This window comes from Nelumbo nucifera, chromosome 3 (assembly GCF_055504915.1).
Source record: "Nelumbo nucifera cultivar China Antique chromosome 3, China Antique-T2T, whole genome shotgun sequence".
NCBI classification, from domain to species: Eukaryota; Viridiplantae; Streptophyta; class Magnoliopsida; order Proteales; family Nelumbonaceae; genus Nelumbo; species Nelumbo nucifera.
Window position 1 is genome coordinate 8,115,382 of NC_142651.1, and position 23,320 is coordinate 8,138,701.

The window sequence follows — 23,320 nt, forward strand, 5'->3', positions numbered from 1 at the left end:
CAACTCAATTTGCACCGCTAATACAGAATTCTTCCACTTCTTTTTCCTAATTCTACAATCCAACTTTTACTTGACCTTTTTACCCAATTTCTTTCACTCCTTATTTTCCAGCAGAGAAAAATTAGATATGAAATTTTGATAGAGTTACCACATTTTAATACAAATTATTAACTACATCAACTGAAATGAGCTCTGCGGCATAGTGCTGTCATTAGTAATGTAGAAACTAGAAGGAAAGGAAATTGGATTTTAGTTCGCGTCTGTATATGCATGCATGCAATAATGTAGGTGCAAGAACATTACCATCATGTTGAAGTGCACTCGCTGCATGATCAACTTAGCCATGGGAGAAATTGGGATAGAGCGGAAGGCAGTCATTATCTTTCTTTGATTTCGTACGGAAAATACAAAGGCGGATTAGAGGTGAAGAAGACATACATAAAATGCAATATTTCATTTATTTTGGCCATTGCACCCTATAGACTCGATGGACCAACTGATCTGGCCTAACACAATTTCTGGTTCAACCTTAAGAGAATCTTCAGATGATATACAACCATTGACATGTATATGTGTTTGATGACTTCCAGATAGCATTCGGCAATATTTTCTAGAGCCTCACTTTTAATGTTGAGCAGAAGTAAAGAATTTGACTTCAAGATTGTCAAATCTGAGTAGTAACAGCAATAATCAATCAAAAGACCATGGCCAAACCAACAGAAAACCCGCAGTCCAACTGAAAAAATATTCCATAGTCAATGACCTTTCGATTCACATTTCACAAAGGATATTTCAAAGAATAAGGTTTTCTTCGAGTTTCTGGCCTTTTTTTTCCCTTTGAGCAGCAAATTTCTGGCATATGTCATGAAAAGACGGCATGAGAACTCAAAAACGGTTTCAACTTGAAAACATTAATACTCAACGGGCATTTTATTTGTGTATGGAAAACACAATGAGAACTCCATGAGATCCTGCCACCAGTGCATACAAAATAGGATGATATTCAAGGAATCATAGTTCTAGGACACAAAGGTGAAAAAAAAATCATTTATATATCATATTTCACCTCAAGAAATGCTCTTTTCTCCAGTCATACTGATTAGGAAATTAAAAAAAAAAAAGAAAAGAAAAAAGAGAGCTAGATACAAAACCTGCAGGTCAACAATTTCACAAGTGCCTGCAGATATTACAATAAGAATCTCTATTCTGACTTGAAAAGAAATTGTGGGAGTGTGAAATATTAAACCTCATGGGGAATACAGGTTCGCAGTCATATTTTTATACTCCCCCAGCCATAGAATCTGATGTTTCAGTGTTAATATGTCCTGTAAATGCCAAGAAATAGAAATTATTAATAGTTGTAGAAAGATTGAAAACTAAAATGAGTTTGAGAAGAGATGAATAACGTGGACAATAAATTGATGCTCACAAACTAGGTGACATGACTGATGCCTTATAGTCCATGTGACTTAGGGTCACAGGTTTAACATCCATGCAATCTGATATAGCAAGAGTAGGAGATGCTTCAATCAAGATTTCCATCAATTGTGCCCATAAAAAATTTTATCAACAGCAATCAAAGAACCAAAAGTAATATTAAGCGTTGAGATGGATTTAAACACATGGTAGAATGGTCAGATTGGAACTTCTGAGATACCAGAGTAGGGCAAGGTAAAATAGTGAAGATCTGAAGCACAAGTACCTTATGCTAAGACGTAGACAATCATTAGTAGGAGAATAAAGGTCAAATACAAATGAGAGGATGTTTCAAAATTCCTCCTTTTATATTTTTCAACAACAAAGCTGAAGAGTATAGTATTATAGATGTGAAATACAATAAACCCTTCCACAGAATAGAAGGGGGAGACAGGGTAAACAACCTACAGCTGTCACAGAAACAATCATTTTCTTATCAAAAACCTAGACTTTATTGATTTGATATAAAAGAATGAAACTGTTGAAGATTAATTAGTTTTTTGAGTGTTATATATGCTGTTTTATGTTTTGCCGCCCTATAAGGGCATAGTTGTCTTTGTACTATTCTATTACTTTAGTATAAATAATAAGTGAAGGGGGTGGCCAGAGGATTGCTCTCTTTTCTTTCAACTTCTCTTCTTCTCCTCTCTTCCTTCTCTCTTCAAGAAACTACTTTCTTTCATATTTTTTAATTCAGCAGATTTCTACTTGGTATCAGAGCATCGGCTAGGGTTTCTTGAAGCATTCTCATGCAGCCCTAGATCAGCCAACTGCATGAAGTAGTAAAGGGCTGATCGATCTGCTATAGATTGCCCAGTTCTTGGAGTTTTTGGTTGGATCTAGACATCAGAAAGGTGATCTACTGTTCGGCATCAAAATCAGGAAGAACTAGAGTACGGGGAAGAGTCCCAGAAAAGTTGGACTCTTTGTTTTTTATCTGATCTTGGGCGCCCAGGTATTGTTAGTTTTCTTTTGATTTTCAGAAGAGGGCGGTTTGGTTTCTGAAATTTTCTAGGCCTCCCAGAGTGATCGATTCACTTTTCTCTGTTGGGAGGCATGGGGAGGAGAGAGATTTCCCTCCAGCTAGGATTTTCTTCTTCCGGAAGGGTTGGTTTCTGTGTGTGTGGTATTAAATTAATTTTTGAAGGTCTCCAATCTATTTTTTCTTACTGTTGAACTGTTTGAAGTAAAATGGAGAGTTGGAATACCGAGATGAAATCTACCGGTACTGTGAGACTGGGGTTGGAGGTAGTAGTGATATTTTTGGGTCTTGGATCATTACTACAGTAAAACTTGATGGTACAAATTATTTGGAGAGGGCACAATCAGCTAAGATGGCTATTGGTGCCCGTGGAAAATTAGGGTATCTCACTGGGGAGGAGAAGAAACCTGATACAGACTCTTCCCGATGGGTGCAAGAGAATTACATGGTAATGTCCTGGCTGTGTAATTCTATGTTACCTCATATTGCAAAAAAATTCCTATGGGCCAATACTGCTAAGGAGAATTGGGATGGAGTGACTGAAACCTATTCTCAGAAGCAAAATGCAGCCAGAGCCTATCAGTTAAGAAATCAGGTGATAAGTATGAAACAGGGAGAAAAACCTCTTGTTGTGTATTTCTCCATGCTGAAAACCCTATGGCAGGAAATAGATCACTTAGAAACTGTGGTATGGGAAAGTGTAAATGATGCAGCAACTTATCACAAACTGGTAGAGAGGAATAGGGTTTTTGAGTTCTTGGCAGGGCTGAACCCTGAATTTGACATTGCTAGGCAGCATATTCTTTCTAGGGAGAGTGTGACACTCTCTCAGGCCTATGCTTTTGTCTCTGGAGAGGAGAGTAGGAGGAATGTAATGCTGAGACAGCCTGAGATTGACCAATCGGCTATGGTTGGTACAACAAAACCTACGCCGAATGGAGACAAGGGGAGTAGTGAGACTAGAAGGGAAGATAAGAAGGACTTGGTGTGTGATTATTACAAGAAGCCTAAGCATACCAGGGACACTTGTTGGAAGCTTCATCCAAATCTTATGCCTGCTCGGATAAGAAACAAGAAGGGAAATGCAAATGTAGCCACTACAGGAGACTCTTCAGCCCCTCTCTCCCAAACTGATTGGGAATCCATTGCAGTAGCAGCAGTGAGAACAGAATTGGAGAGTTTGGACAGCTTATGAGTAAGAAAGATTCACCAGGGACACTTCTCGAGTGGTTCTCCTTGGGGGGAGAGTTTTGGGGAGGAGAACTCACAATCTGTTCCTCTTCCTATTTCTGTGGTGCCTCCATCAGTTCAGCCAGCACCTACACCTCCAATTTCATTACTTGAGCCACTACAGGCAGCCTCACAGCAATATCAGTGCCAACAGATGATGGTTGACTCCACGCATCCTCGACCCACACCACACTCTATCAGTCCTTCTGAAACTCCAGATTCGGCAGATACAGTTCCAGGTATTCCTCTTGAGCCTGAGCATGTTATGTTTTCTGATGATAATGTTTTTGTCCCTAACACCATTGTTACAGCTGATCCCACTGACCTTGATCTTCCCATTGCACTTCGTAAGGGGAAGAGAAAGTGTATAGCCCACTGCATTTCACACCATCTTTCCTACAGTGCCTTATCACCCTCCTACCGTGCTTTTCTTTCTTCCCTGGATTCTGCGTCTATACCCAGGAATGTTACTGAGGCTCTCTCCAAACCTAAGTGGAAAACAGCCATGCAAGACGAGATGGATGCTTTGGTCAAAAACCAAACTTGGGAAATAGTTGATCTCCCCCCAGACAAGGAGACAGTCGGATGTCAATGGGTATTCACAGTAAAGTATAAGGCCGATGGCAAGATAGAGAGGTACAAGGCAAGGTTGGTAGCAAAAGGGTATACTCAGACCTATGGTGTTGATTATCTGGAAACCTTTGCACCAATAGCTAAGATGAGTTCAGTTCGTATCCTTTTATCTCTAGCAGCCACCTATTCATGGCCCTTGTTCCAGTTTGATGTCAAAAATGCTTTCCTCGATGGTGACTTAAAGGAGGAGGTATATATGGACATTCCAACAGGCTTTTATGAAAACGTTGGTAAAGGAAAGGTGTGCAGACTTAGAAAACCTCTGTATGGACTAAAACAGTCACCTAGGGCTTGGTTTGACAGGTTCAGAGGGGCACTCATCCGTTTTGGATACACACAGACACAGTCTAATCACACCCTCTTTGTGAAGAGGAGAGATGCTTTGGTGTCAATTCTGATTGTGTATGTGGATGATATAGTGGTGACAGGAAATGATCTGGAGAAGATTGATGATCTCAAAAAGTCATTGCAGCAAGATTTTGAGATCAAAGATCTTGGTGAGCTCAAATACTTCTTAGGGATTGAAGTTGCAAGATCCAAGCATGGGATCTTCATTTCACAGAGAAAGTATGTACTTGACCTACTGCGAGAGACTGGGAAGCTGGGGACCAAATCAGCAGACACTCCTATTGATCCAAATCATAGAATTAATGGTGTGGATGGTGAATTGGTAAAGGATGTGGGGAGATACCAAAGAATGGTGGGCCGACTGCTGTATTTGTGTATGACACGACCAAATATTTCTTATGCTGTCAGTGTTGTGAGTCAGTACATGCATGCACCTCGGGTTCAGCACTGGGAAGCTATTGAGAGAATACTTGCATGTCTGAAAAAGCACCCTGGCAAAGGCATTCTTTTCTCAAATCATGAGAATCTGAAGCTAGAATCCTATACAGATGCAGACTGATCTCCTGGAAGAGTAAGAAGCAAGCGGTTGTGGCAAGGTCAAGTGCAGAGGCTGGGTATAGATCCATGGCTCATGGTGTCTCAGAACTTATTTGGGTTAGATCTCTTTTGAGTGAGATTGGGGTGAAAGCAGAGGAACCTATGATGTTATACTGTGACAATCAGGTTGCAATCAATATTGCCCACAATCCAATTCAGCATGATAGGACAAAACACATTGAAGTTGATAGACACTTTATAAGAGAAAGGGTAACAACTGGAGAAGTTTGTTTGCCTTATGTCTCTTCAGAGTTGCAGCTGGTTGATGTTCTCACTAAAGGGGTGGCAAGGAACAAGCTTGAACATGATCTACGCAAGTTGGGAATGTGTGACATTTACTCTCAACTTGAGGGGGAGTGTTGAAGATTAGTTAGTTTTATGATGTTTTTCTGAGTAGATGTTTTATGTTAGTTGTTAGATAGGAGGTGGGGACCACAATAGTTATGTAAGTCCAAATTTTATTGTGTTTTGAGTGTTATAAATGTTGTTTTATGTTTTGCCTCCCTATAAGGGCATAGTTGTCTTTGTACTGTTCTATTATTTTAGTATAAATAATAAGTGAAGGGGGCGGCCAGAGGATTGCTCTCTTTTCTTTCAACTTCTCTTCTTCTCTTCTTCTCCTTCTCTCTTCCTTCACTCTTCAAGAAACCACTTTCTTTCATATTTTTTAATTCAGCAGATTTCTACTGAAACAATTACAAGGTTATGTTGAACCAATTGGTCCTTTGTGGTAGACTAGCCCCATCTATCTACCCTTCCCCCCTCCCCCCTCCAGCCTTTTGAAATTACATACAGGAGACCCGTCCCCAGTACAACTGATGTTTATGAACTCATTGTCTAGCTAATATATCAACTAGACCATTGGCCAATCTCTTTACCTAACTGAATGATGCAACTGTCTTCCTTGCCAAACACATCACCTGTCTTACAATGTAACTGTACATCCACCACAAAGTCATTGTATTTGAGGGATTTTGCCGATCTTAAACCTTGAAGAATTGCTAGCACGACCTTAAGAGTCTCCCTCCACCATAAAGTCATTGTAGTTGAGGGATTTTGCCAATCTTAAACCTTGAACAATTGCTAACACGACCTTAAGAGTCTCCCTCCACCACAAAGTCATTGTAGCTGAGGGATTTTCCCAATCTTAAATCTCAAAGAATTGCTAACACCTCAGCCCTAGTTGGGTTACCGGAACCAATAGGGCCAGAATATATAGTACGGTATCGTGACAATCCTAGAACACACCTCTAATTCTAGAGTGCCCTGGGTTACCTATACTACAGCAATCAAAATTTAACTTGATGGATCCAATATCAGGCAGAGACCAAACTGACTTGATATAAGGAATATGGCTGCACCTCAGAGCCAGGAGCACCACAGACAAACTAAGATCTATCTATTCCTTCCCTACAAAGAAAATTGAAAGGTGATTATTGATTATGGAACATTTGCAGTAACACTTAAAATTTATAGCTCATATATTTACAGTAACAGACAAGAATTTGGTAAAACATATCAATATTCCTTAACTATTCCATCCATAATGATGAATCAAATGTTTGAATATGTTGAGATGCAGGAATAAAAATGCTTTATTAGAACTAAGGACTTGAGAGGTAGGATGAAACTAACCTTATTTAAATCCAGAAAGAGAGAAAGAGAGAGAGAGAGAGAGAGAGAGAGAGAGAGAGAGGGGAATAGCATGAACAAGGTCAAAGGAAATGGAGATGGTTGTGTGCAACTGACTTCAATTTATTTTATATGCAACAGAGATATTTCATTAATGAGACTGCCACACTAAAAAAAAAACAGAGAAGCTGGCCAAAACTTTTACAAGGGAATAAAAAATGTTACAAACTTAACCCATACAAAGGTATTGCAAATACAAAAAGAGAGATTACAGATTAGAGCCTGCCCTGGACATCCCCATTCAAGTTGAATCCTTGCCACTCCTGCCTTGGCCAATGAGTCTTCAAACCGATTAGCACCTCTAGCACCAGCTGAATACTTGAATGAGCTATTCAATATGGTACCTAAGAACCATGCCTGTCTCATCAACAACCTAAAATTCCAAGGAATCATAACTTGACTTCGCATCCAGAAAATTATGTTTGACAGATTGACAGACTCCCTCAACCTCCACATTCTTCAAATCCCTCATACTCATCAAATTTAGCCCCTGAATCAAGGCATGTAATTCAGTCAAGGAATTTTCAACACCAATAGGGTCAGAAAAGCTAAGTAGAAAGAGTCCATTGTGATCCCTGACTACACCCTCAATACCTGAAGCTCCCGGATTACCTAGGCCACACCCATCAAAAATAAACTTAATTCTCCCTTCTGAAATAAAATAGTCAGACAACTATACTAGTTGAAATACTCATAAAACAGCATCTAAGAACTGATTGTGTAAAAAAAAATAGGGATCAAGTCAAAAGTCAAAAGTCAAAACTACAATAATAAGCCTTAGATATTGTTTAGCTTGGATTCCAGTTCATAAATATAACTCAGCATTTTGCCACTTAATAAATTGTTGCCATAGCTTTAGCAAGAACATGTTCGCCATGCATTAAGAACAAAAGCTCTGAAAACGGGTATATGCAAAAAATAAAGCAGGATAACAAAATTAGCATCTGAATACCACATTAGCTTACCTAAATCTTCAGATCTAACATTTAGGCCACCCTCAACAATCAAAACATCTGCTTTAGGTAACCGTGTCTCAGACAATGACTTGGTGTTAGAACCAGATTGGCAACCCTCAAATGGTTTTGTACACTCAACACTACTGCTAGTTCCCTCTGAACTCTTAGGTTCTCCATTTTCAGTAATAGGTGTTGTCTGAGAAACAATGCATATTGATTTATCTGTACTTCTTAAAGAACACCCAGAAGACATATTCTTCATTGAAACTTCTGTATCTTGAGGCCCCTTGCATGTAGACATGGGAGAAATTTCTATCCTGCCATGGTTTCTATTGGAATTACCAGAGGATGTCACCCATGTAAACTGTAAATTGTGTCCCTTCCAGCATTTGCCATTTGCAAATGCCTTCTCAGCTGAATGACGTGTTGTGAAAGTTATATGAACAGAACAATTCTTGGATGGACCCAATCCATCAGTATGAGAACCTAGATCTTCTAGCTCAACAGCAGACAGATCACTGAATGATGAAAAGTGCTCCTTCAAAACAGCAACCTGGAAAATGTAAAGATGTTAGCTCCAGTCACATGATCCTGGCATATCCAATCAGGAACATGATAAACCAGTGTACAGACCAAAAAAACGCAACTTTTTTTAATGACAATGAAAACGACACTGGTTCTACAGCATTTTTCATGAAAGGATTTTAAAATTATTGTCAAGTAATACAAAATGGTGATTGCCAATAAGCACAAAGTAGGGAGAGGCAAAACAACCTAGGAGACACCCATAAACCCCCTTTGAATTGCAAATAAAAGATATGTCAATCCCACTACACAAAAGCACCCAAACCTTCTAGAAAGTGTCCACATTCCATTGTGTCCATGCTTCTATTGGTAGAACAGAAGTTACACATAATGTAAAAGGCTTTCTTCTTTCCTGAAACATAAAACCAATTCACACACACACACACACCCCCCCCTAGAAAGTGACCACATTTCATTGTGTTGATGCTTCTATTGGTAGAACAGGAGTTACACATAATGTAAAAGGCTTCCTTCTTTCTTGAAACATAAAGTCAATTACGCACACAGAAAGAGAGAGAGAGAGAGTTACATTTGCAAAATCAGCTGGTAAGGGCGGAAGAATTCTAAATGTTGTAGGGCGGTTATCCAATTTGAACCTGTTCACAATAAAGGAAGACCCTACTGGCGCAGGACAACTTGGCTGCTTCAAACTCTTAGGTGACCGTAGTACCACAGCAGAACTTGTTTTGGAATTGGGAGATGCACTATTATCCCCACAATTATCAATGGTCTTCTCGAGTGGTGTTTGTGATCCAGCAGTATAAGGATTTAAGGACCTTGGTGTTGCAGTTTTGCTAGAAGGGGTTACTGACCCCACCTTATGTCTCTTGAGAACATGCTTAGCATCTGCATCACCCTTGACTGTTGCAGCCTGCACAAATGCCAATTGTTTAGTTTTTTCCTGTAGAAAATTAAAGGGGCACTTTACGTCCAGCTTATTTAGGGTGCGTTTGCCAATTTTTTTAAACAAAACAACTCCACATCAGCAAAATCATATTGGTTTTGCTGCTGTAGCAATTATTTTTGTTTTGAAAAACAAACCATACATATCGGCAAATACCCCCCTTAACTTATAGCAAAGTTTTCAAGGAACCAAGGTGAGGCTAGGTAACAGGGGGGCACCTTGTCACCAAGTCACCTAGTTGATGGATCTTTTTAAATAAAAACCATGAATCCTGGGGTAATTCCCTAGGTTCTATAAAATTATCGAAAAAAACCCCTAGGTTCTATAAAATTATCGAAAAAAACCCCTAGGTTATATAGCAATCAGCAACCATTTTTCATTAGTAATTATCTATAATCTTCACAAAAAATATAAACTTTGTATCAAAACATAGAGAATCAACATATTCATGAGAAGAAAGTTCAGAAAGAAAGGGCACATCCATTTTCCAGTAAATGGGGAAAAGTAAGCCAGTGGGTTCCATGGAAACAAAAGAAATCTGTATTCGTGTTTCGGTATTAGCGGGTCCTACGGAAAATAGCAATTCCCAAGCAGCTCATTTACCTGGGTAAGTAATACCCTCCTGAGACTTGGGTAAATCACTTTCCCATCTGCACAGAAATTTGCTAACACATGATGGGACTATATTGTCCGTTCAATAATAACACTTTTATGGATAAAATGGTCATTGTATAACTTTACCTAGGAAACAAAAGAACACTGGTAAGTACACTTATCCGGGCAAGTGTTTCCCAGGTAATATTTGCCTGAGTAAGTGAATTTACCCAGGTAAATGACTTACTGTTTAAAGAACGAGGCCAAAAAGAAAACCAGAAAATATAGGGGCTGAGACCCTGTTTTTGTCCTAGGAAAAGAAGAAACCAAGGAGTGGAAGAAGAAGAAGAAGATTTTTAAGTTTTTCCTTGCTTAATGTTCAAGTTTTGAAGTCTTCAAGGGTCCAAGACAGCATACATGATACACCAACATGTCTGTTGACTGAACCCTAACAAACAAGAAAATAATAAAAAGAAATAAGTATATAAACCTACAAAATGAATAATTTAGTTTAATAATGCCTATTTTATTTATTATAATCTCAAAAAATAAAGAATATAAAAATATATATTTCATAGTGCCATGTACAAAATAGCTAGGAACTTAAATGAGGTGACCCTCCATGGACACCTTGCCGACATCGCCTTGACAACTATGATTTACAATTTCATCTTCATGATATAGACAATTATTTTTGGCTGAAAAGATTTAAACATAAAGAAGAAACCTACATGACATGGACTCAAACTTCCATCATCAAATTGTAGTATGAGTTACTATGAGCCAAAGGAGGGTAAATCAGAGTATGAAATCAGTGATTGGCAATTTTTCAGACACTAAAAAAGGAGCTCCTGAAACATGTGGACACTGACACCTGACATGACACTTGAGGAGACTCTTATGTTTGTCACACCTGTAATATGTGACTAAATAAGTTCAAATTCTTGTAGTAAAACCTATGCATGAATGGTAAATTTTGTAATACTTGGTAATTTAGTATAAACGATCTTCATTTGTTTAGTGTTGTTTGCACTGATTTGGGGCCATTACTTGGTCTAATGGTAAAATCTCAGGCTGGCAAGTATGAGAATGTGGGTTCAAGTCTAAGAGCAGCCACTTTGTGCAAGAAAAATGCCGAAGGTTAGGATCATATCCTTTCTATCCCTCCCAAAACCCAGATAGCCAGGACTAGGGCTGCAAATCAGGTTGCCCAACTAAAAGAATTTCAGCTACATCAGTGGATTAGAGTTTGGGCCCATTGATAATTTAACAACATAGTTGTCAAGGCAACACCTAGGCGACAAGGCGCCCTTGGAGGCTCATCTCACCTAATCACCAAGCACTTGTCTATAGCGTGTTATAAAAAACTTTTATATTCTTAATTTTTTGAGGTTATAATTATAAAACAGACATTTTAAACTAAAATATTCATTTTGTGTGTTTATATACTAATTTCTTTTTATCATTTTCTTATTTGTTAGGGTTTAATCAATACAAACATTGTTAAATGCTGTATTGAACCCTCAAAGACTTCAAAACCTGAACAAATAAGTAAGAAAGAACTTAAAATGTTGTCCAATCAACACATTTTCTTCTTTTTCTTTACTAATTTTGTGTGTTTATATACTAATTTCTTCTTTTCCTATAACAGAAATAGGGGTTCAGCCCCTATATTTTTTAATTTTCTTTTCTTTCTTTTCTTCTCATGAATATGTTGCAATATGTTGATTTTCTATACTTTAACATGAAGTTTATACTTTTCTTTTGAAAATTATGGATATTTATTAAGGAAATATGATTATGGAGCCTAGGGAACTACCCTAGGATACATGTTTTTACTTAAAAGAAATCCATCGCCTAGGCAACTAGGCGACAAGGCGCCCCCTGTTGCCTAGCCTCGCCTTGGCACCTTGAAAACTATGCTTAACAAATTCCCAACCCAACCCAGGTTGCACCCCTAGCTGGGACCAACATTGGGTGATGCCCTTCATCATCAAAAGGATATAACCTAAAACTGAAGTGTGAAGACCCAATATCCTATTTTTTCCAGGCTAGTAGAGTTCAATGCCTCATACCTACGTTGGGTTCTGACTCTGGTACCAATATCCATGTATTATAGATTATTCAGAGCACTGAAAATCAATTTCATTTTTTATCTTTATATAATTCATGATCAGATCTTGAAAATAGATCAAATTCTGCAAGACACTTCTACCTTAAAATTAACTTACATTGAGATTGAAGATAAAAAGTGCCAACACTAATCAAGGTGAGTCCGTGATTATATAAGAGTTCGGCAAAAGTTTTAGTACTAGATGCCAACCCCTTATAGTTGGGGCAAGACTTAGATGAACATTAACCAAGGTAAGTCAAGCTCAAAACCTGGGGTCAAATCCCACCACCATTAACTAGTGCCAATTAACTATTCAGTTTCCTATGCAACAAACAAAACTGACCCATCCCAGCAAGTACGTGTTTATAGTTTACTTCTACATTTAAAGCAGCAATTAGTAGCATCTCTTTATACACCTCCAAAAATGGAATAACATCCATGCTCAGATAAAGAAACACCAAAGGATTACATATTTACAGACGGAAAAAAAAAAAACAAAAGAAGTTAATTATTATACGTTTCCCGATCATGTGATCTATCAAAAATTGAACAAAAGAAGGACAAAAGCTGAACAACTGTCTTACTTGTTTCTCAAGTTTATCCAACTGGCAGCGGAAGTCATTCCGCTTTTGGGCCAGCATTTCCTGCTTTATACGAAGTTCTTCTTTCAAAAGCTCCAAACTCTCCAGTTTCTTTTGCAGAGGAGCTGTAGCTTTGGCACCATTTGTTAAACCAGGTTTAGGGTGAACAGAGGCTCCCATAGGAACATCAGAAGCCGGAGAAACACTAGGCTTTGGAAGTGCAGATGGGAGATTTTCTTTTCCTCTTTCAGCAATAGATGAAAGAGGTGAAGCAGAAGGAGCTGTCACACCATGGGGTAAAGCAGATAATGTGGTTCCACCACTTATAGCATCATCAGGGATGTTATCTCGGTTAGCCCACCATAACTTGATAAAACGGTTACCCATTACAGCATCAGGTGCCTTTAAAGCAGCTTCTGCCTCCTCTCGTCTAGAGAATTGCACAAAAGCTTTTTCACTATTCATTGGAATATAAATGTCAAAAACCTCCCCAAATTTTTGGAAATGTGAAAAAAGGGCCTCCCTCTTGTTACTTTTTTGGGGAATACAATTTACAAAAAGAGTACGTGAAGCTTTATGAGATGGTCGCCCAACTTTACATACAGGATAACTTTGCTTCGCTGAAGTAGAAGAATTCATAGCTTTTGAGGCTATATCCTCTGTAAGAGTATGCTTCCCTCGATGGCCAGTAACTGGAAGAGAAGGTAAAAGCTCCTTAGAGTCTTTCACCTCATTTCCTAGATTACTCGTAGAAGTTATTGTATTGCTATGTTTTCCACTCATTTCTAGTTTATTTTCAGAACTCCCTATCCGTCCCCAAACAGAAGTTGCAGTCTGTGAACCAGTACCAGTTGTGGCATTTCTACCTGGGTGTTCACTGTCAAAACCATCAGATAACCTTAAACTACGGTGATCAGAAGCATCAGCATCCCATAATGGTTCGGCTTCATAAATCCTTGGTGAAAGCCTTAGGAGTGCACTTGATGTTTCAGGATGGTCAGTGTTCCACAGAGGCTGATCAGGATCATACAAATCAGCTTCACCAGAACCAGCAGACACAGGCAACATGCTATTCAAGCTTAATCCATCATCAGATGTTCCAGATTTACCACTTTTACAATGTGAACCTTTGCTCTTTATTGACAAGTTTGAAGGAGCACTAACTGAAGGTAAAGGTCCTGTTCCAGCTGGCATTCCCAATAGGCGTGCACTTGGAAGAGAAACAGGTAAATTGAACTGTGAGAGACTCTGTAATTTGCAAAATCAACTATTAGTTACAACCAGGAACAAATCTGTATCCTAACAAAAGATTATGTATTTTATGAATCCCCAGCATAAGTTAATGTAGGAAATATAGCTTGAGAGACATTTCATCATGGCCTTTTCTTTTGATGCACCAACCAATTCACACATGACATAAATCAGTTCAACTCTAGACATCCAAGTATAAACCTATTTCTACCATCCAGTGCAGTAGTGATCACTAAATAAAAAATGACCAGATGCCAAGATCTTTTCTGCTACAGCCCATCAAGCGGTCAATCGTTGATCATGGTTGAATTTGATCCATGAGTTTCTAAAATTGACACATTGAAAGAGTCATGCTGGTTTCCTGTCTTGCGCATTTTTTATAATGTTACTATTAAAAGGCACGCAATTGTCAAATCAAGAAATCAAAGCCAGCCAACAGCCAGCTTGGGAGACACCTGCAAGTCAGGTTTGTGTCCAATCAGGAAAAAAGAATCCTGTGATGACTAGAAAGCACAAGGCATTATTACCCAGAAACCAGAAGCCAGCAGCTAGAAAACATTCAGCTGCCAATCTACAAACAGCAATGAAATGTCTCAAAACTATTTTAATACATAAAAGGGTCAGCTTATGAATCTTACACTCATGCGTAGAGTTAAGCAGTAATGAATTAATAATAAATTGTTAAAGTAATTCATCAAAAAAAATGATAAATTGTTAAAGTATTACAGTATGCAGTATTAGCATAATTAAGTTACAATGATAGCATGAACAAAAAGATAGCATTCTTGCCTCTGCCCCAGCACAGACTAGGATTGTGACAAACAACAAAACAATAGGATCCCACTAAAATGATTTCCAAGGTAGATATTTGACCATTGCTCTAAAAGGGCCAATACCCAATGACGGTCCAAGCTCTGCAGGTTCTTGGGAAGGGCAGATGGATACAGACCTAAACTTTAGAATTTTTATTTTTTGAATAATGTCACTGCTCTAAGTCTTGAATCCATATTTTCACTTTCCCACACTTGTCAGCATGAGATTTTTATCATTGCACTAAGGAATGGCCCCTACTTTTGATCTCACCATACAAAATAATAGCCTCACCTAGGATCAGCACTACTCCTAGATCACATTTAAAAATTGTAAGCACTAACTTTCTGCAGTTCCTCATGTAGCACCTCCCCACCAAAAAAGGCATACAGCATTAGCAGGGGAAAACACTTTACATCAAAGGAAAAAGGATATTCTAACAAAATCGTGGAAAACAACAGAACATGGAATCGTACCTGAACATCCTCAACAACTATTCGATTTACACCATGCTCCATTGGACACATATCCCCCCTAAGACAAAATCCACGCTCCTCGAAGTCTCTACATCGTTGGCGAGGCATGCCAATACTCAAGGAAGGTGGTCTAAGTGTTCCTTGCAAACCAAGTGGATGGAGTGTATCCAGAGTGCCATTAGGCATTCCTGGAATTAACCCAAATGCACCCCAAGATGCATTTTGTGTGCTAGCAGCAATTGGCAGCCCTCTTCCAGAAAATAGACCAGGGGCAGGACCCCATGGAGCCATTTGTGATGCAAAATCAAGTGTTTCCACAGAGCCAAACCTAGAATCATGTTGGTTCCAGAGGCCAGAACTCCTTCCTCTTCCTTTACCAATGGGAAGACGACCCACAGATGTAGATAAATCCAAACGAGTACCAGGTTCAACATGAAATGATGGATTTACTTTTGTCCTCTGACCCAAATCAAATGGAGGTCGAGGCAGTGTCACCAAGCCAGGATGCCTTTTCTCAAATTTTGCAGAGAAGTCTCTTTCTGGAGGAGGACCACATTCTTTTCGAGATTCACTTGACTGAGGATCACTTTCTAGTAATAGCTGTCCATTTCCAAAAGGTTTGTTACGTTTTCTGTTTGGTCTACTTGGAAGTTGCTCTTGTCCATATTTGTCAAAAGACTGAGACCTGGTCTCCCGCCTGCGATGCTTATGATTGCGATCATCATCATCATCACTAAGTTCTTTCTCAGTATCACTAGCATGACCAGATGAGGGAGAAAGCTCCTCAGGCTTTGGAGATGAAACTGTCCTTTCTATTGGATCCTCTGTAATGAAAGAAGAAGATGGTTCAACCTGCTTGATGGTATCCAACCCCTTACCAGATGCTATAATTGAACCATCTTGTAGGGCCTGGAACAATTTCGTGATGAAAGAATCTGTACCTACAAGCATAAGAGAAGTTTAAGTAGTGAAGGAAGAGAGAGAGAGAGAGAGAGCAAGGGACAGATAAACAAATAAAAGCAAAACCTAGAAAATATTAACTTAAGCAAGTTCAGTTAAGTCTAGCCATTCTCATAAGAAAATAGTCAGCAGAAATACTTCAGCAAGATGAACCAAACAGGCTAAATTTCCCAAGGTGACCAAAAATAGTTTTGTACCAGATAAGAGATGAATGGTTAGAAACAGAGAAGATGGATGAGAGGCTCTTCTCCCAACTTCTTCATTTGCTCTAAGGGTTTGTGACAAGGGACCCAAGTGACAGAATGTGTATGTAGAATGACTCATAAACAAGAGCAAGATTAGCCATTGTGTTGACATATTTAGTCACATTAGACAGACATCATCCATTAGGCCCCCCTCCCCAAAGTCAACAAGAAATCCCAAAGCCAATGCTATATTAGACAACAAGACTAGTAGGTTGATGCTTGTAAAGAAAATTGGTTGGAATGGCATTGTTGTGGAGGGAGACTCCCAAGTGTAGTAGGCTGGTTGTAATCATCAGCTAGATCTCCAGGTCTGCCGACAGCTTAGCAGATAAGCTACCAAGAATGGGAGCCAACAAGAATGAGTTAGAATGGAACCAGGGCCAGGTGAAAATTTATAACTATTTGCAAAACTCTTCTATGGGCATTTGTCAACCAATGGGTGTATAGTACTTACTGTCTTGCTCTTCCAAGATGATTGCAGAGTAGTGTTTGTCTCCCACTTTCATTGTTTAATGAAAAGCACAATTTACGATAAAAAAGATATTTATTTGAGCTTTTACATAAATTTAGATTTGGATTATTAGCAAGTCCACTTAGATAGGCTACTTATTCAGGGTTTTTTTTCTCAATTTTAATGGTGTCTTTGAAAAAAATTTGAACCAGCACATTTAACCCCACACCCACTCCCAAAAGAAAGGAATAAGAACAATCAAGTTAAAGGGAAGTAATCTAGATACAACCTGTCAGAAGACAGAAAATTTTAAAATAGATTTCTATTTGAGAAGTATGAAAAATTAGCCTACAAAGTCAGATAGTTTTTGCATAATTGAAAAAAAAAATCTTAAATACCAGATAAGACAACACAAAATCAGTAACTTGGTAACACCTACATATTAATAGCAAGTTAGCAATCCATCAATACCTCCAACGGACAGTTTCATTTCTTGGATCAGATTGGCCAACTTTATAATGCATTTGATAATGGATACCTTTCAATCGCATGAAGAGAATAATGATCATTAACATGAAATTTGAATAGTAGTGAACTAGTAATGATTTTCCGAGTCATAAAAGCAGCAAGAATAATCACATGCAATCACTGCATGAAACATACCCTGGCCAAGAAATTCAACTAAATTCTCAGTACAAAGTTTTTGTAATTCTTTAGTTGGTTTATCCTTCTTTAACAATGCTTCCACGTATTTCGCAAGAATCACAGGGTCAGCCTGTGTCCTGAAAATGCAAAAAAAAAAAAAAATCATCAGAAACTACTGAACTGTTTCAATCACAAATGATGGCATTATGTCAACTTAAACTATAAGCCATGATATGCATTTATGTAGTAGTAAAAACAAGAGAAGGAAAAACATAAAAAGAGAATGAGAATGCTCTGCTTCTTTTTTCTTTCTTTCTTTGTTTCTTTTTTGAGAGTGATAGAGAAAAAGAAAAGGTAAGCAATGCCCTACATAAAAGAAAAGAAGTTCATACATGACAACATTATGATGATGCACAAAGGTGTGGACAAACAGCCCTCCTTATATAACCCCCAAAAAGAAACCCTCAAACAGTGAGCTAGCACTGTACAAACTACAAAACATTCTCTCTATCCCTATTATAGCAAGCCCATCTACCACTATATTTATCTTTCTTCAAATCCACTGAATCTGAACAAAATTAGGATGATAAGGGGTAAGAGTAAAAAGAGCACTGTTGTCTTTAAATTTATTGTTATTGATAATATTTGTAGGATTTGTAAGAGTTTTCCCATTGTATCCAAGCGCATCCATGCATATCCCAAGCATATCATGATATGTATTTGTATCCAAACTTACCGACATGATACTCGATATTGATACTTTGAACCTTGCCTGGAACACTATGTACTCGTTTGTTATGCACTTGAACAATATTTATTTAGGTTATTTAAGACCTCTTTAGGAATGTTATCAAGTTTTTTCTTAAGAAAACAAAAGCGCAGCGGAAGCATGGTGGAATGTTACAATCTGTGAAAACCTTATTTAGTCCTAGGTTACAGTAGAGAAGAAGAAGAAGAAGAAGAAGAAGAAGAAGAAGAAGAAGAAGAAGAGGAGAACAAGAAGGGTTCGGTCAATAGAGGAAAATCAGTCCTCTCTCTAGTCGACCCACTTGTATTTATCTCCAATAACATAGTTACAAGAAAGACCATATTGTCCCTCATAAGTGATGGGACACATAACTTAAACTTAAACAAAACAGACCTTTCACTCTCAAATAGATAAACCCAAATGACCAAAATACCCCTATTTTGTGTACTCTAACACTCCCCCTCAAGCTGGAGAGTATATGTCATATAGTCCCAACTTGTCACAAATATAATCTACTCTGCCCCGAGACAATCCCTTTGTAAAGAGATCTGCCCACTGATTCCCTGAGTTCACATGAGATGTGGTTATCACTCCACTTATCACTTCCTCTCTCACAAAGTGACAATCGACCTCAATATGCTTGGTTCTCTCATGGAAGACTGGGTTGGAAGAGATGTGAACAGCAACTTGGTTATCACAGTATAGTCTCATGGGTTTGTCAACCGAGAACCCCATCTCTTGTAGCAAGTTCTTCAACCATACTAGTTCACATGTGGAATGAGCCATAGCTTTGTACTCGGCTTTTGTACTACTCCTTGCCACCACTGTTTGTTTCTTGCTCTTCCAAGTTACAAGATTGCCACCAAGGAAGGTACAATACCTTGTAGTTGATCTCCTGTCTGATATAGAACCAGCCCAATCAGCATCTGTATACCCTACTATTTCAAGAGTCCCTCCACTTTGGTATAGCAAACCACGACATGGAGCACCCTTCAGGTACCTAACAATCCTTAGAACTGCTTCCCAATGAGGAATCTGAGGATGTTGCATAAACTGACTCACCATACTCACAGCAAATGATATATCTAGTTGGGTAATAGTTAAATAATTCAACTTTCCCACCAACCTCTTGTATCTTCCAGGATCATCAACACTCAACTTGACATTAAGTTCCATAGAAGTCACTGTTGGTTTAGCACCTAACAGCCATGTTTCTTCAAGTAGGTCAAGAACATATTTTCTTTGACATAAGTTAATTCCATGCCTTGACCTTGCAACTTCTATTCCCAGGAAGTACTTCAGCTTACCCAAATCTTTCGTATTGAAGTGGTCCTATAGGAATTTCTTCAACCTATCAATCACATTACTGTCACTCCCAATTATGACAATATCATCCACATACACCACTAGCAAGATTTTCCCATCTTTTGAGTCATGGCTGAACACAAAATGGTCTACCTAACACTGTTTCATCCCAAAGTCTTTCACTACTTCACTAAACCTGCCAAACCATGCGCGTGGAGATTGTTTCAGTCCATAAATTGCCTTTTTGAGTCTACAAACCTTACCATCCTCCCCCTGAGCAACAAACCCTGGTGGTTGGTCCATATACACTTCCTCAATGAGATCACCATGTAGGAAAGCATTTTTTATGTCAAGTTGCACAAGAGGCCAATCGTACATATCAGCTAATGAAATCAACACCCGAACTGAACCAATTTTAGCCACAGGAGAAAATGTCTCCATATAGTCCCACTAACCTGGCCTTCAATCGCTCCACATTGCCATCTGGAAGATACTTCACTGTGTAGACCCACTTACACCCAACAACATGCTTACCAGGAAGAAGAGCAGTGAGTTCCCACATGTGATTGTGTTGTAGAGCAGAGAGATCATCTTCCATGGCTTGCCGCCACCCTAGGGAGGTAAGGGCTTCCTGGACAGTCTTGGGAATGGAAACAGATGATAGCAATAATATAAAGTTGCGATGAGAAGAAGAAAGGTGAGCAGCTGAAACATAGTGTGAAATAGGATGAGAAGTACAAGTGCGTTTACTTTTCCGTAGGGCAATAGAAAGCTCAAGATCCAAGGGAGAAGAAGCAATGACAGGATCTGTCGACGAGGGCTGAATTGGAGGAGGGGCCGGTGCTCTTCTATGAGTATACACTTGTCTGATTGGTGGCTTCTCAATAGTAACTGGCACGGGAGGTGAATCTGCAACTGGAATGGGAATCACGGGAAGGGGATCCGCAACAGGGACGAGAAGAGGAACTACGAGGGAAGGAGAAGAAACCACAGTATCCAAGAAAAAAAGAACCGATTCAAAGAATGTGACATCGGAGCACACAAATGACTTATGGAAGTTAGTAGCTCGTGCATCTAACTTGTTTAAACCAGGCCCCAAGTTTTGAACAAAACAAACACATCCAAAGACTCTTGGGGTGAGAGGAGATGGAGACAAGGTGGGAAACAACACCGAGAAGGGGGATTGACTTCCAAGGATGGACATGGGCATCCGATTGATGAGAAAACAGGATGTGAGGACAGCATCACTCCAAAAATGCTTTGGGACATTCATATTAAGCATCAAAGACCGAGCAGTTTCAAGGAGATGTCGATTTTTCCGTTCAGCTACACCGTTCTGTTGTGGGGTGTAGGCACAAGAAGTTTGATGAATTATCCCATGGTGCTCTAAGTATTGTTGAAATGGTATTGAGGTGTACTCTTTAGCATTATCGGAGCGAAGAATTTTAATATGAACACCAAATTGGGTACGTATTTCAGCATAAAATTTTTGAAAATAAAGAACAATTCACTGCGATCTTTCATAAGATAAATCCATGTCATCTTGAAAAGTCATCAACAAAAATTACAAAATACTTATAGCCATTGTATGACATCACTTTGATCGGACCCCAGACATCAGAATGAACTAAAGAAAAAGAACTCAAGACACGACTATCAACTCTTGGACTAAAAGAGACTCTATGATGTTTCCCAAGCTGGCATGACTCACAATCCAAAGATGAAAGATGACTCAAGGAAGGAACCAGCAACTTCAGAGCCTTGAGAGAAGGATGACCAAGTCTGTAGTGCCATTGAAGAGGAGTAAGAGACAATTGAAAAGCTACTGGAGGGCCACCACCATCAAGGTAATGCAATCCACCTGCCTCATGCCCTCCACCAATCTTCATCCCCGTCTTGAGATCCTAAAACACACAAGAAGAGGGATAAAAGGTAATGGAACAATTAAGTGACTTGGTTAATCTACTAACAGACATAAGGTTAAAGGGGAACTTGGGAACATATAAAACAGATGATAAAGGCAAGGAGGAGAGATCAACATCACCAACATCACCAACACCACAGATGGGAGATGTAGAATCATTAGCAAGAGTAACTGTTTGAGATGTGGAGGACTGAGAAAGAGAAGAAAATACATTAGGAGTCCCAGACATATGGTCCGAGGCTCCGGAGTCAATGATCCAGTGTGAAGGCTTGGAAGTCAAGCAAGCCATACCTGAATGGGCAAGGGTAGTTGTGTTCTGCTAAGAAGATGTCTGAAGGAACTGTTCATATACTGCACGGGGTACACTCACCACCTCCTTCCCATAAACACCAGTAGATGTGAAGGGGATCGGGTCAGTTTGCTGACTTTCAGTAGCTGTACCACTACCCTTAGTCAGCATGGTTAGCCCAAGTGTTGGGTGAACTATGTAAATCATAGCAGAAATTAACCGTGTGCCCCTCTAATCCACAGTATGTACACTTCCTAGGGGCATTACTTCTTCCTTTACCACGACCTCCCCCTGAGTCCCAACCTCCACTCCGGCCACTAGTACGGTTAAACATGGGACCACCACGGTTACCTGGAAGTCCACAACCACCACCACCACCACATCTATTTCCACGGCCTCCCCCTCTAGTCACCACAAAACCAGATCTATTTGAGAGAGAAGAATGCTCTATAGACTCAATAGATGTCCTCCTAAGATGAGCAAAAACTTCTTCAAGTGAGGGAAGAGCAAACCCTCCCCCCCCCAGTATTTGTGCTTGGACAGGCTCATATTCAGCCTTCAAACCCACCAGAAACATTGTCACATCAAGTTGCTCACGTTGTTGTTGTTGAATCTGAACATCCTGTGTCAAAGGATGATACACATTGAGCTCATTTTGGATATTCCTCAGACTTGCATAGTATTCCTCCAAGCTTTGACTGCCTTGCTTCAGATTAAAGTACTCTTTGTACAATTGATACACCCTAGTTGTATTGTCTTGCCCGGAATACAGTTTCTTAGCATGATCCCAGATTTCTTTAGTTGTATCTAGGAACATAAAGTTCACACTAATTTTTTGTTCCATACTATTCCACAGCCATGTCATTATTTGTGCATCTTCCCGTTCCCAATCACTAAACCCTGGAGAATCAGAGGAGGGTTTCTCCTCTCTCACATGTTTTACTTTTTTCTTGACTTTTAAAAACACCTCCACAGATTTTGCCCACGACACATAATTCTCACCATTCAACTTAATAGATGTCATTTGAACATTTAGGTAATCTGGAGAAATCATAACGCCTGTTTTATTGTCATTCCCATCTCCAATCGATGCCATCTTAACTAATTCACCTTGCCTCACAAAGAAATCACTGCTATATGTAGAGTATTCACCTTCAAATATTCAGCACAACCTCACGCACTTCCACAAAACTTATCTCACTTTCAGCACCACCAACTTCTTCAAATACACATTACACATCAAATACAAAAGCTGAAATCACTCAGTCATTAAATCAAACACCTGTACTACACACTGCAGAACCACTCACACACCAAATACAAGAACTGAAATCACTCAGTCATTAAATCAAACACTTATACTGCACACTGCAGAACCATTCACACACCAAATACAAGGGCTGAAATCACTCAGCCATTAAACCAAACACTTACACTGCACTCTGCAGAACCAACTTGTACTCAGCTGAACACTGTTCACCCGAACCTGCTCTCTTCATACCATCGAATAGAGAGCTTCCTACCA

The 23,320-nt window shown here is 39.2% G+C and overlaps 1 protein-coding gene across 13 annotated transcripts in view; it reads right to left on the reverse strand.

Annotated features, from left to right (window-relative positions):
* Positions 1–405: 405 nt before the first annotated feature.
* Positions 406–23,320, reverse strand: part of LOC104593124 (zinc finger CCCH domain-containing protein 27-like) — a 29,203-nt gene continuing 6,288 nt past the window's right edge. The window contains exons 2-9 of one of the 13 annotated variants that reach the window (XM_088901293.1): positions 17,548–17,666; positions 15,229–16,169; positions 12,695–13,939; positions 9,029–9,370; positions 7,924–8,467; positions 1,430–1,499; positions 1,247–1,325; positions 918–971 (exon numbers count right to left, since the gene is read on the reverse strand). In XM_088901293.1, coding sequence (XP_088757419.1) covers positions 1,316–1,325; positions 1,430–1,499; positions 7,924–8,467; positions 9,029–9,370; positions 12,695–13,939; positions 15,229–16,169; positions 17,548–17,666 — 3,271 coding nt within the window. In that variant the 3' untranslated portion in view covers positions 918–971; positions 1,247–1,315. Of the gene's footprint in view, positions 853–917; positions 972–1,033; positions 1,326–1,429; positions 1,500–7,170; positions 7,449–7,923; positions 8,468–9,028; positions 9,371–12,694; positions 13,940–15,228; positions 16,170–17,355; positions 17,423–17,547; positions 17,667–23,320 lie in introns of those variants that run through there. The other 12 variants (XM_088901297.1, XM_088901301.1, XM_088901302.1 and 9 more) reach the window with 12 other exon arrangements.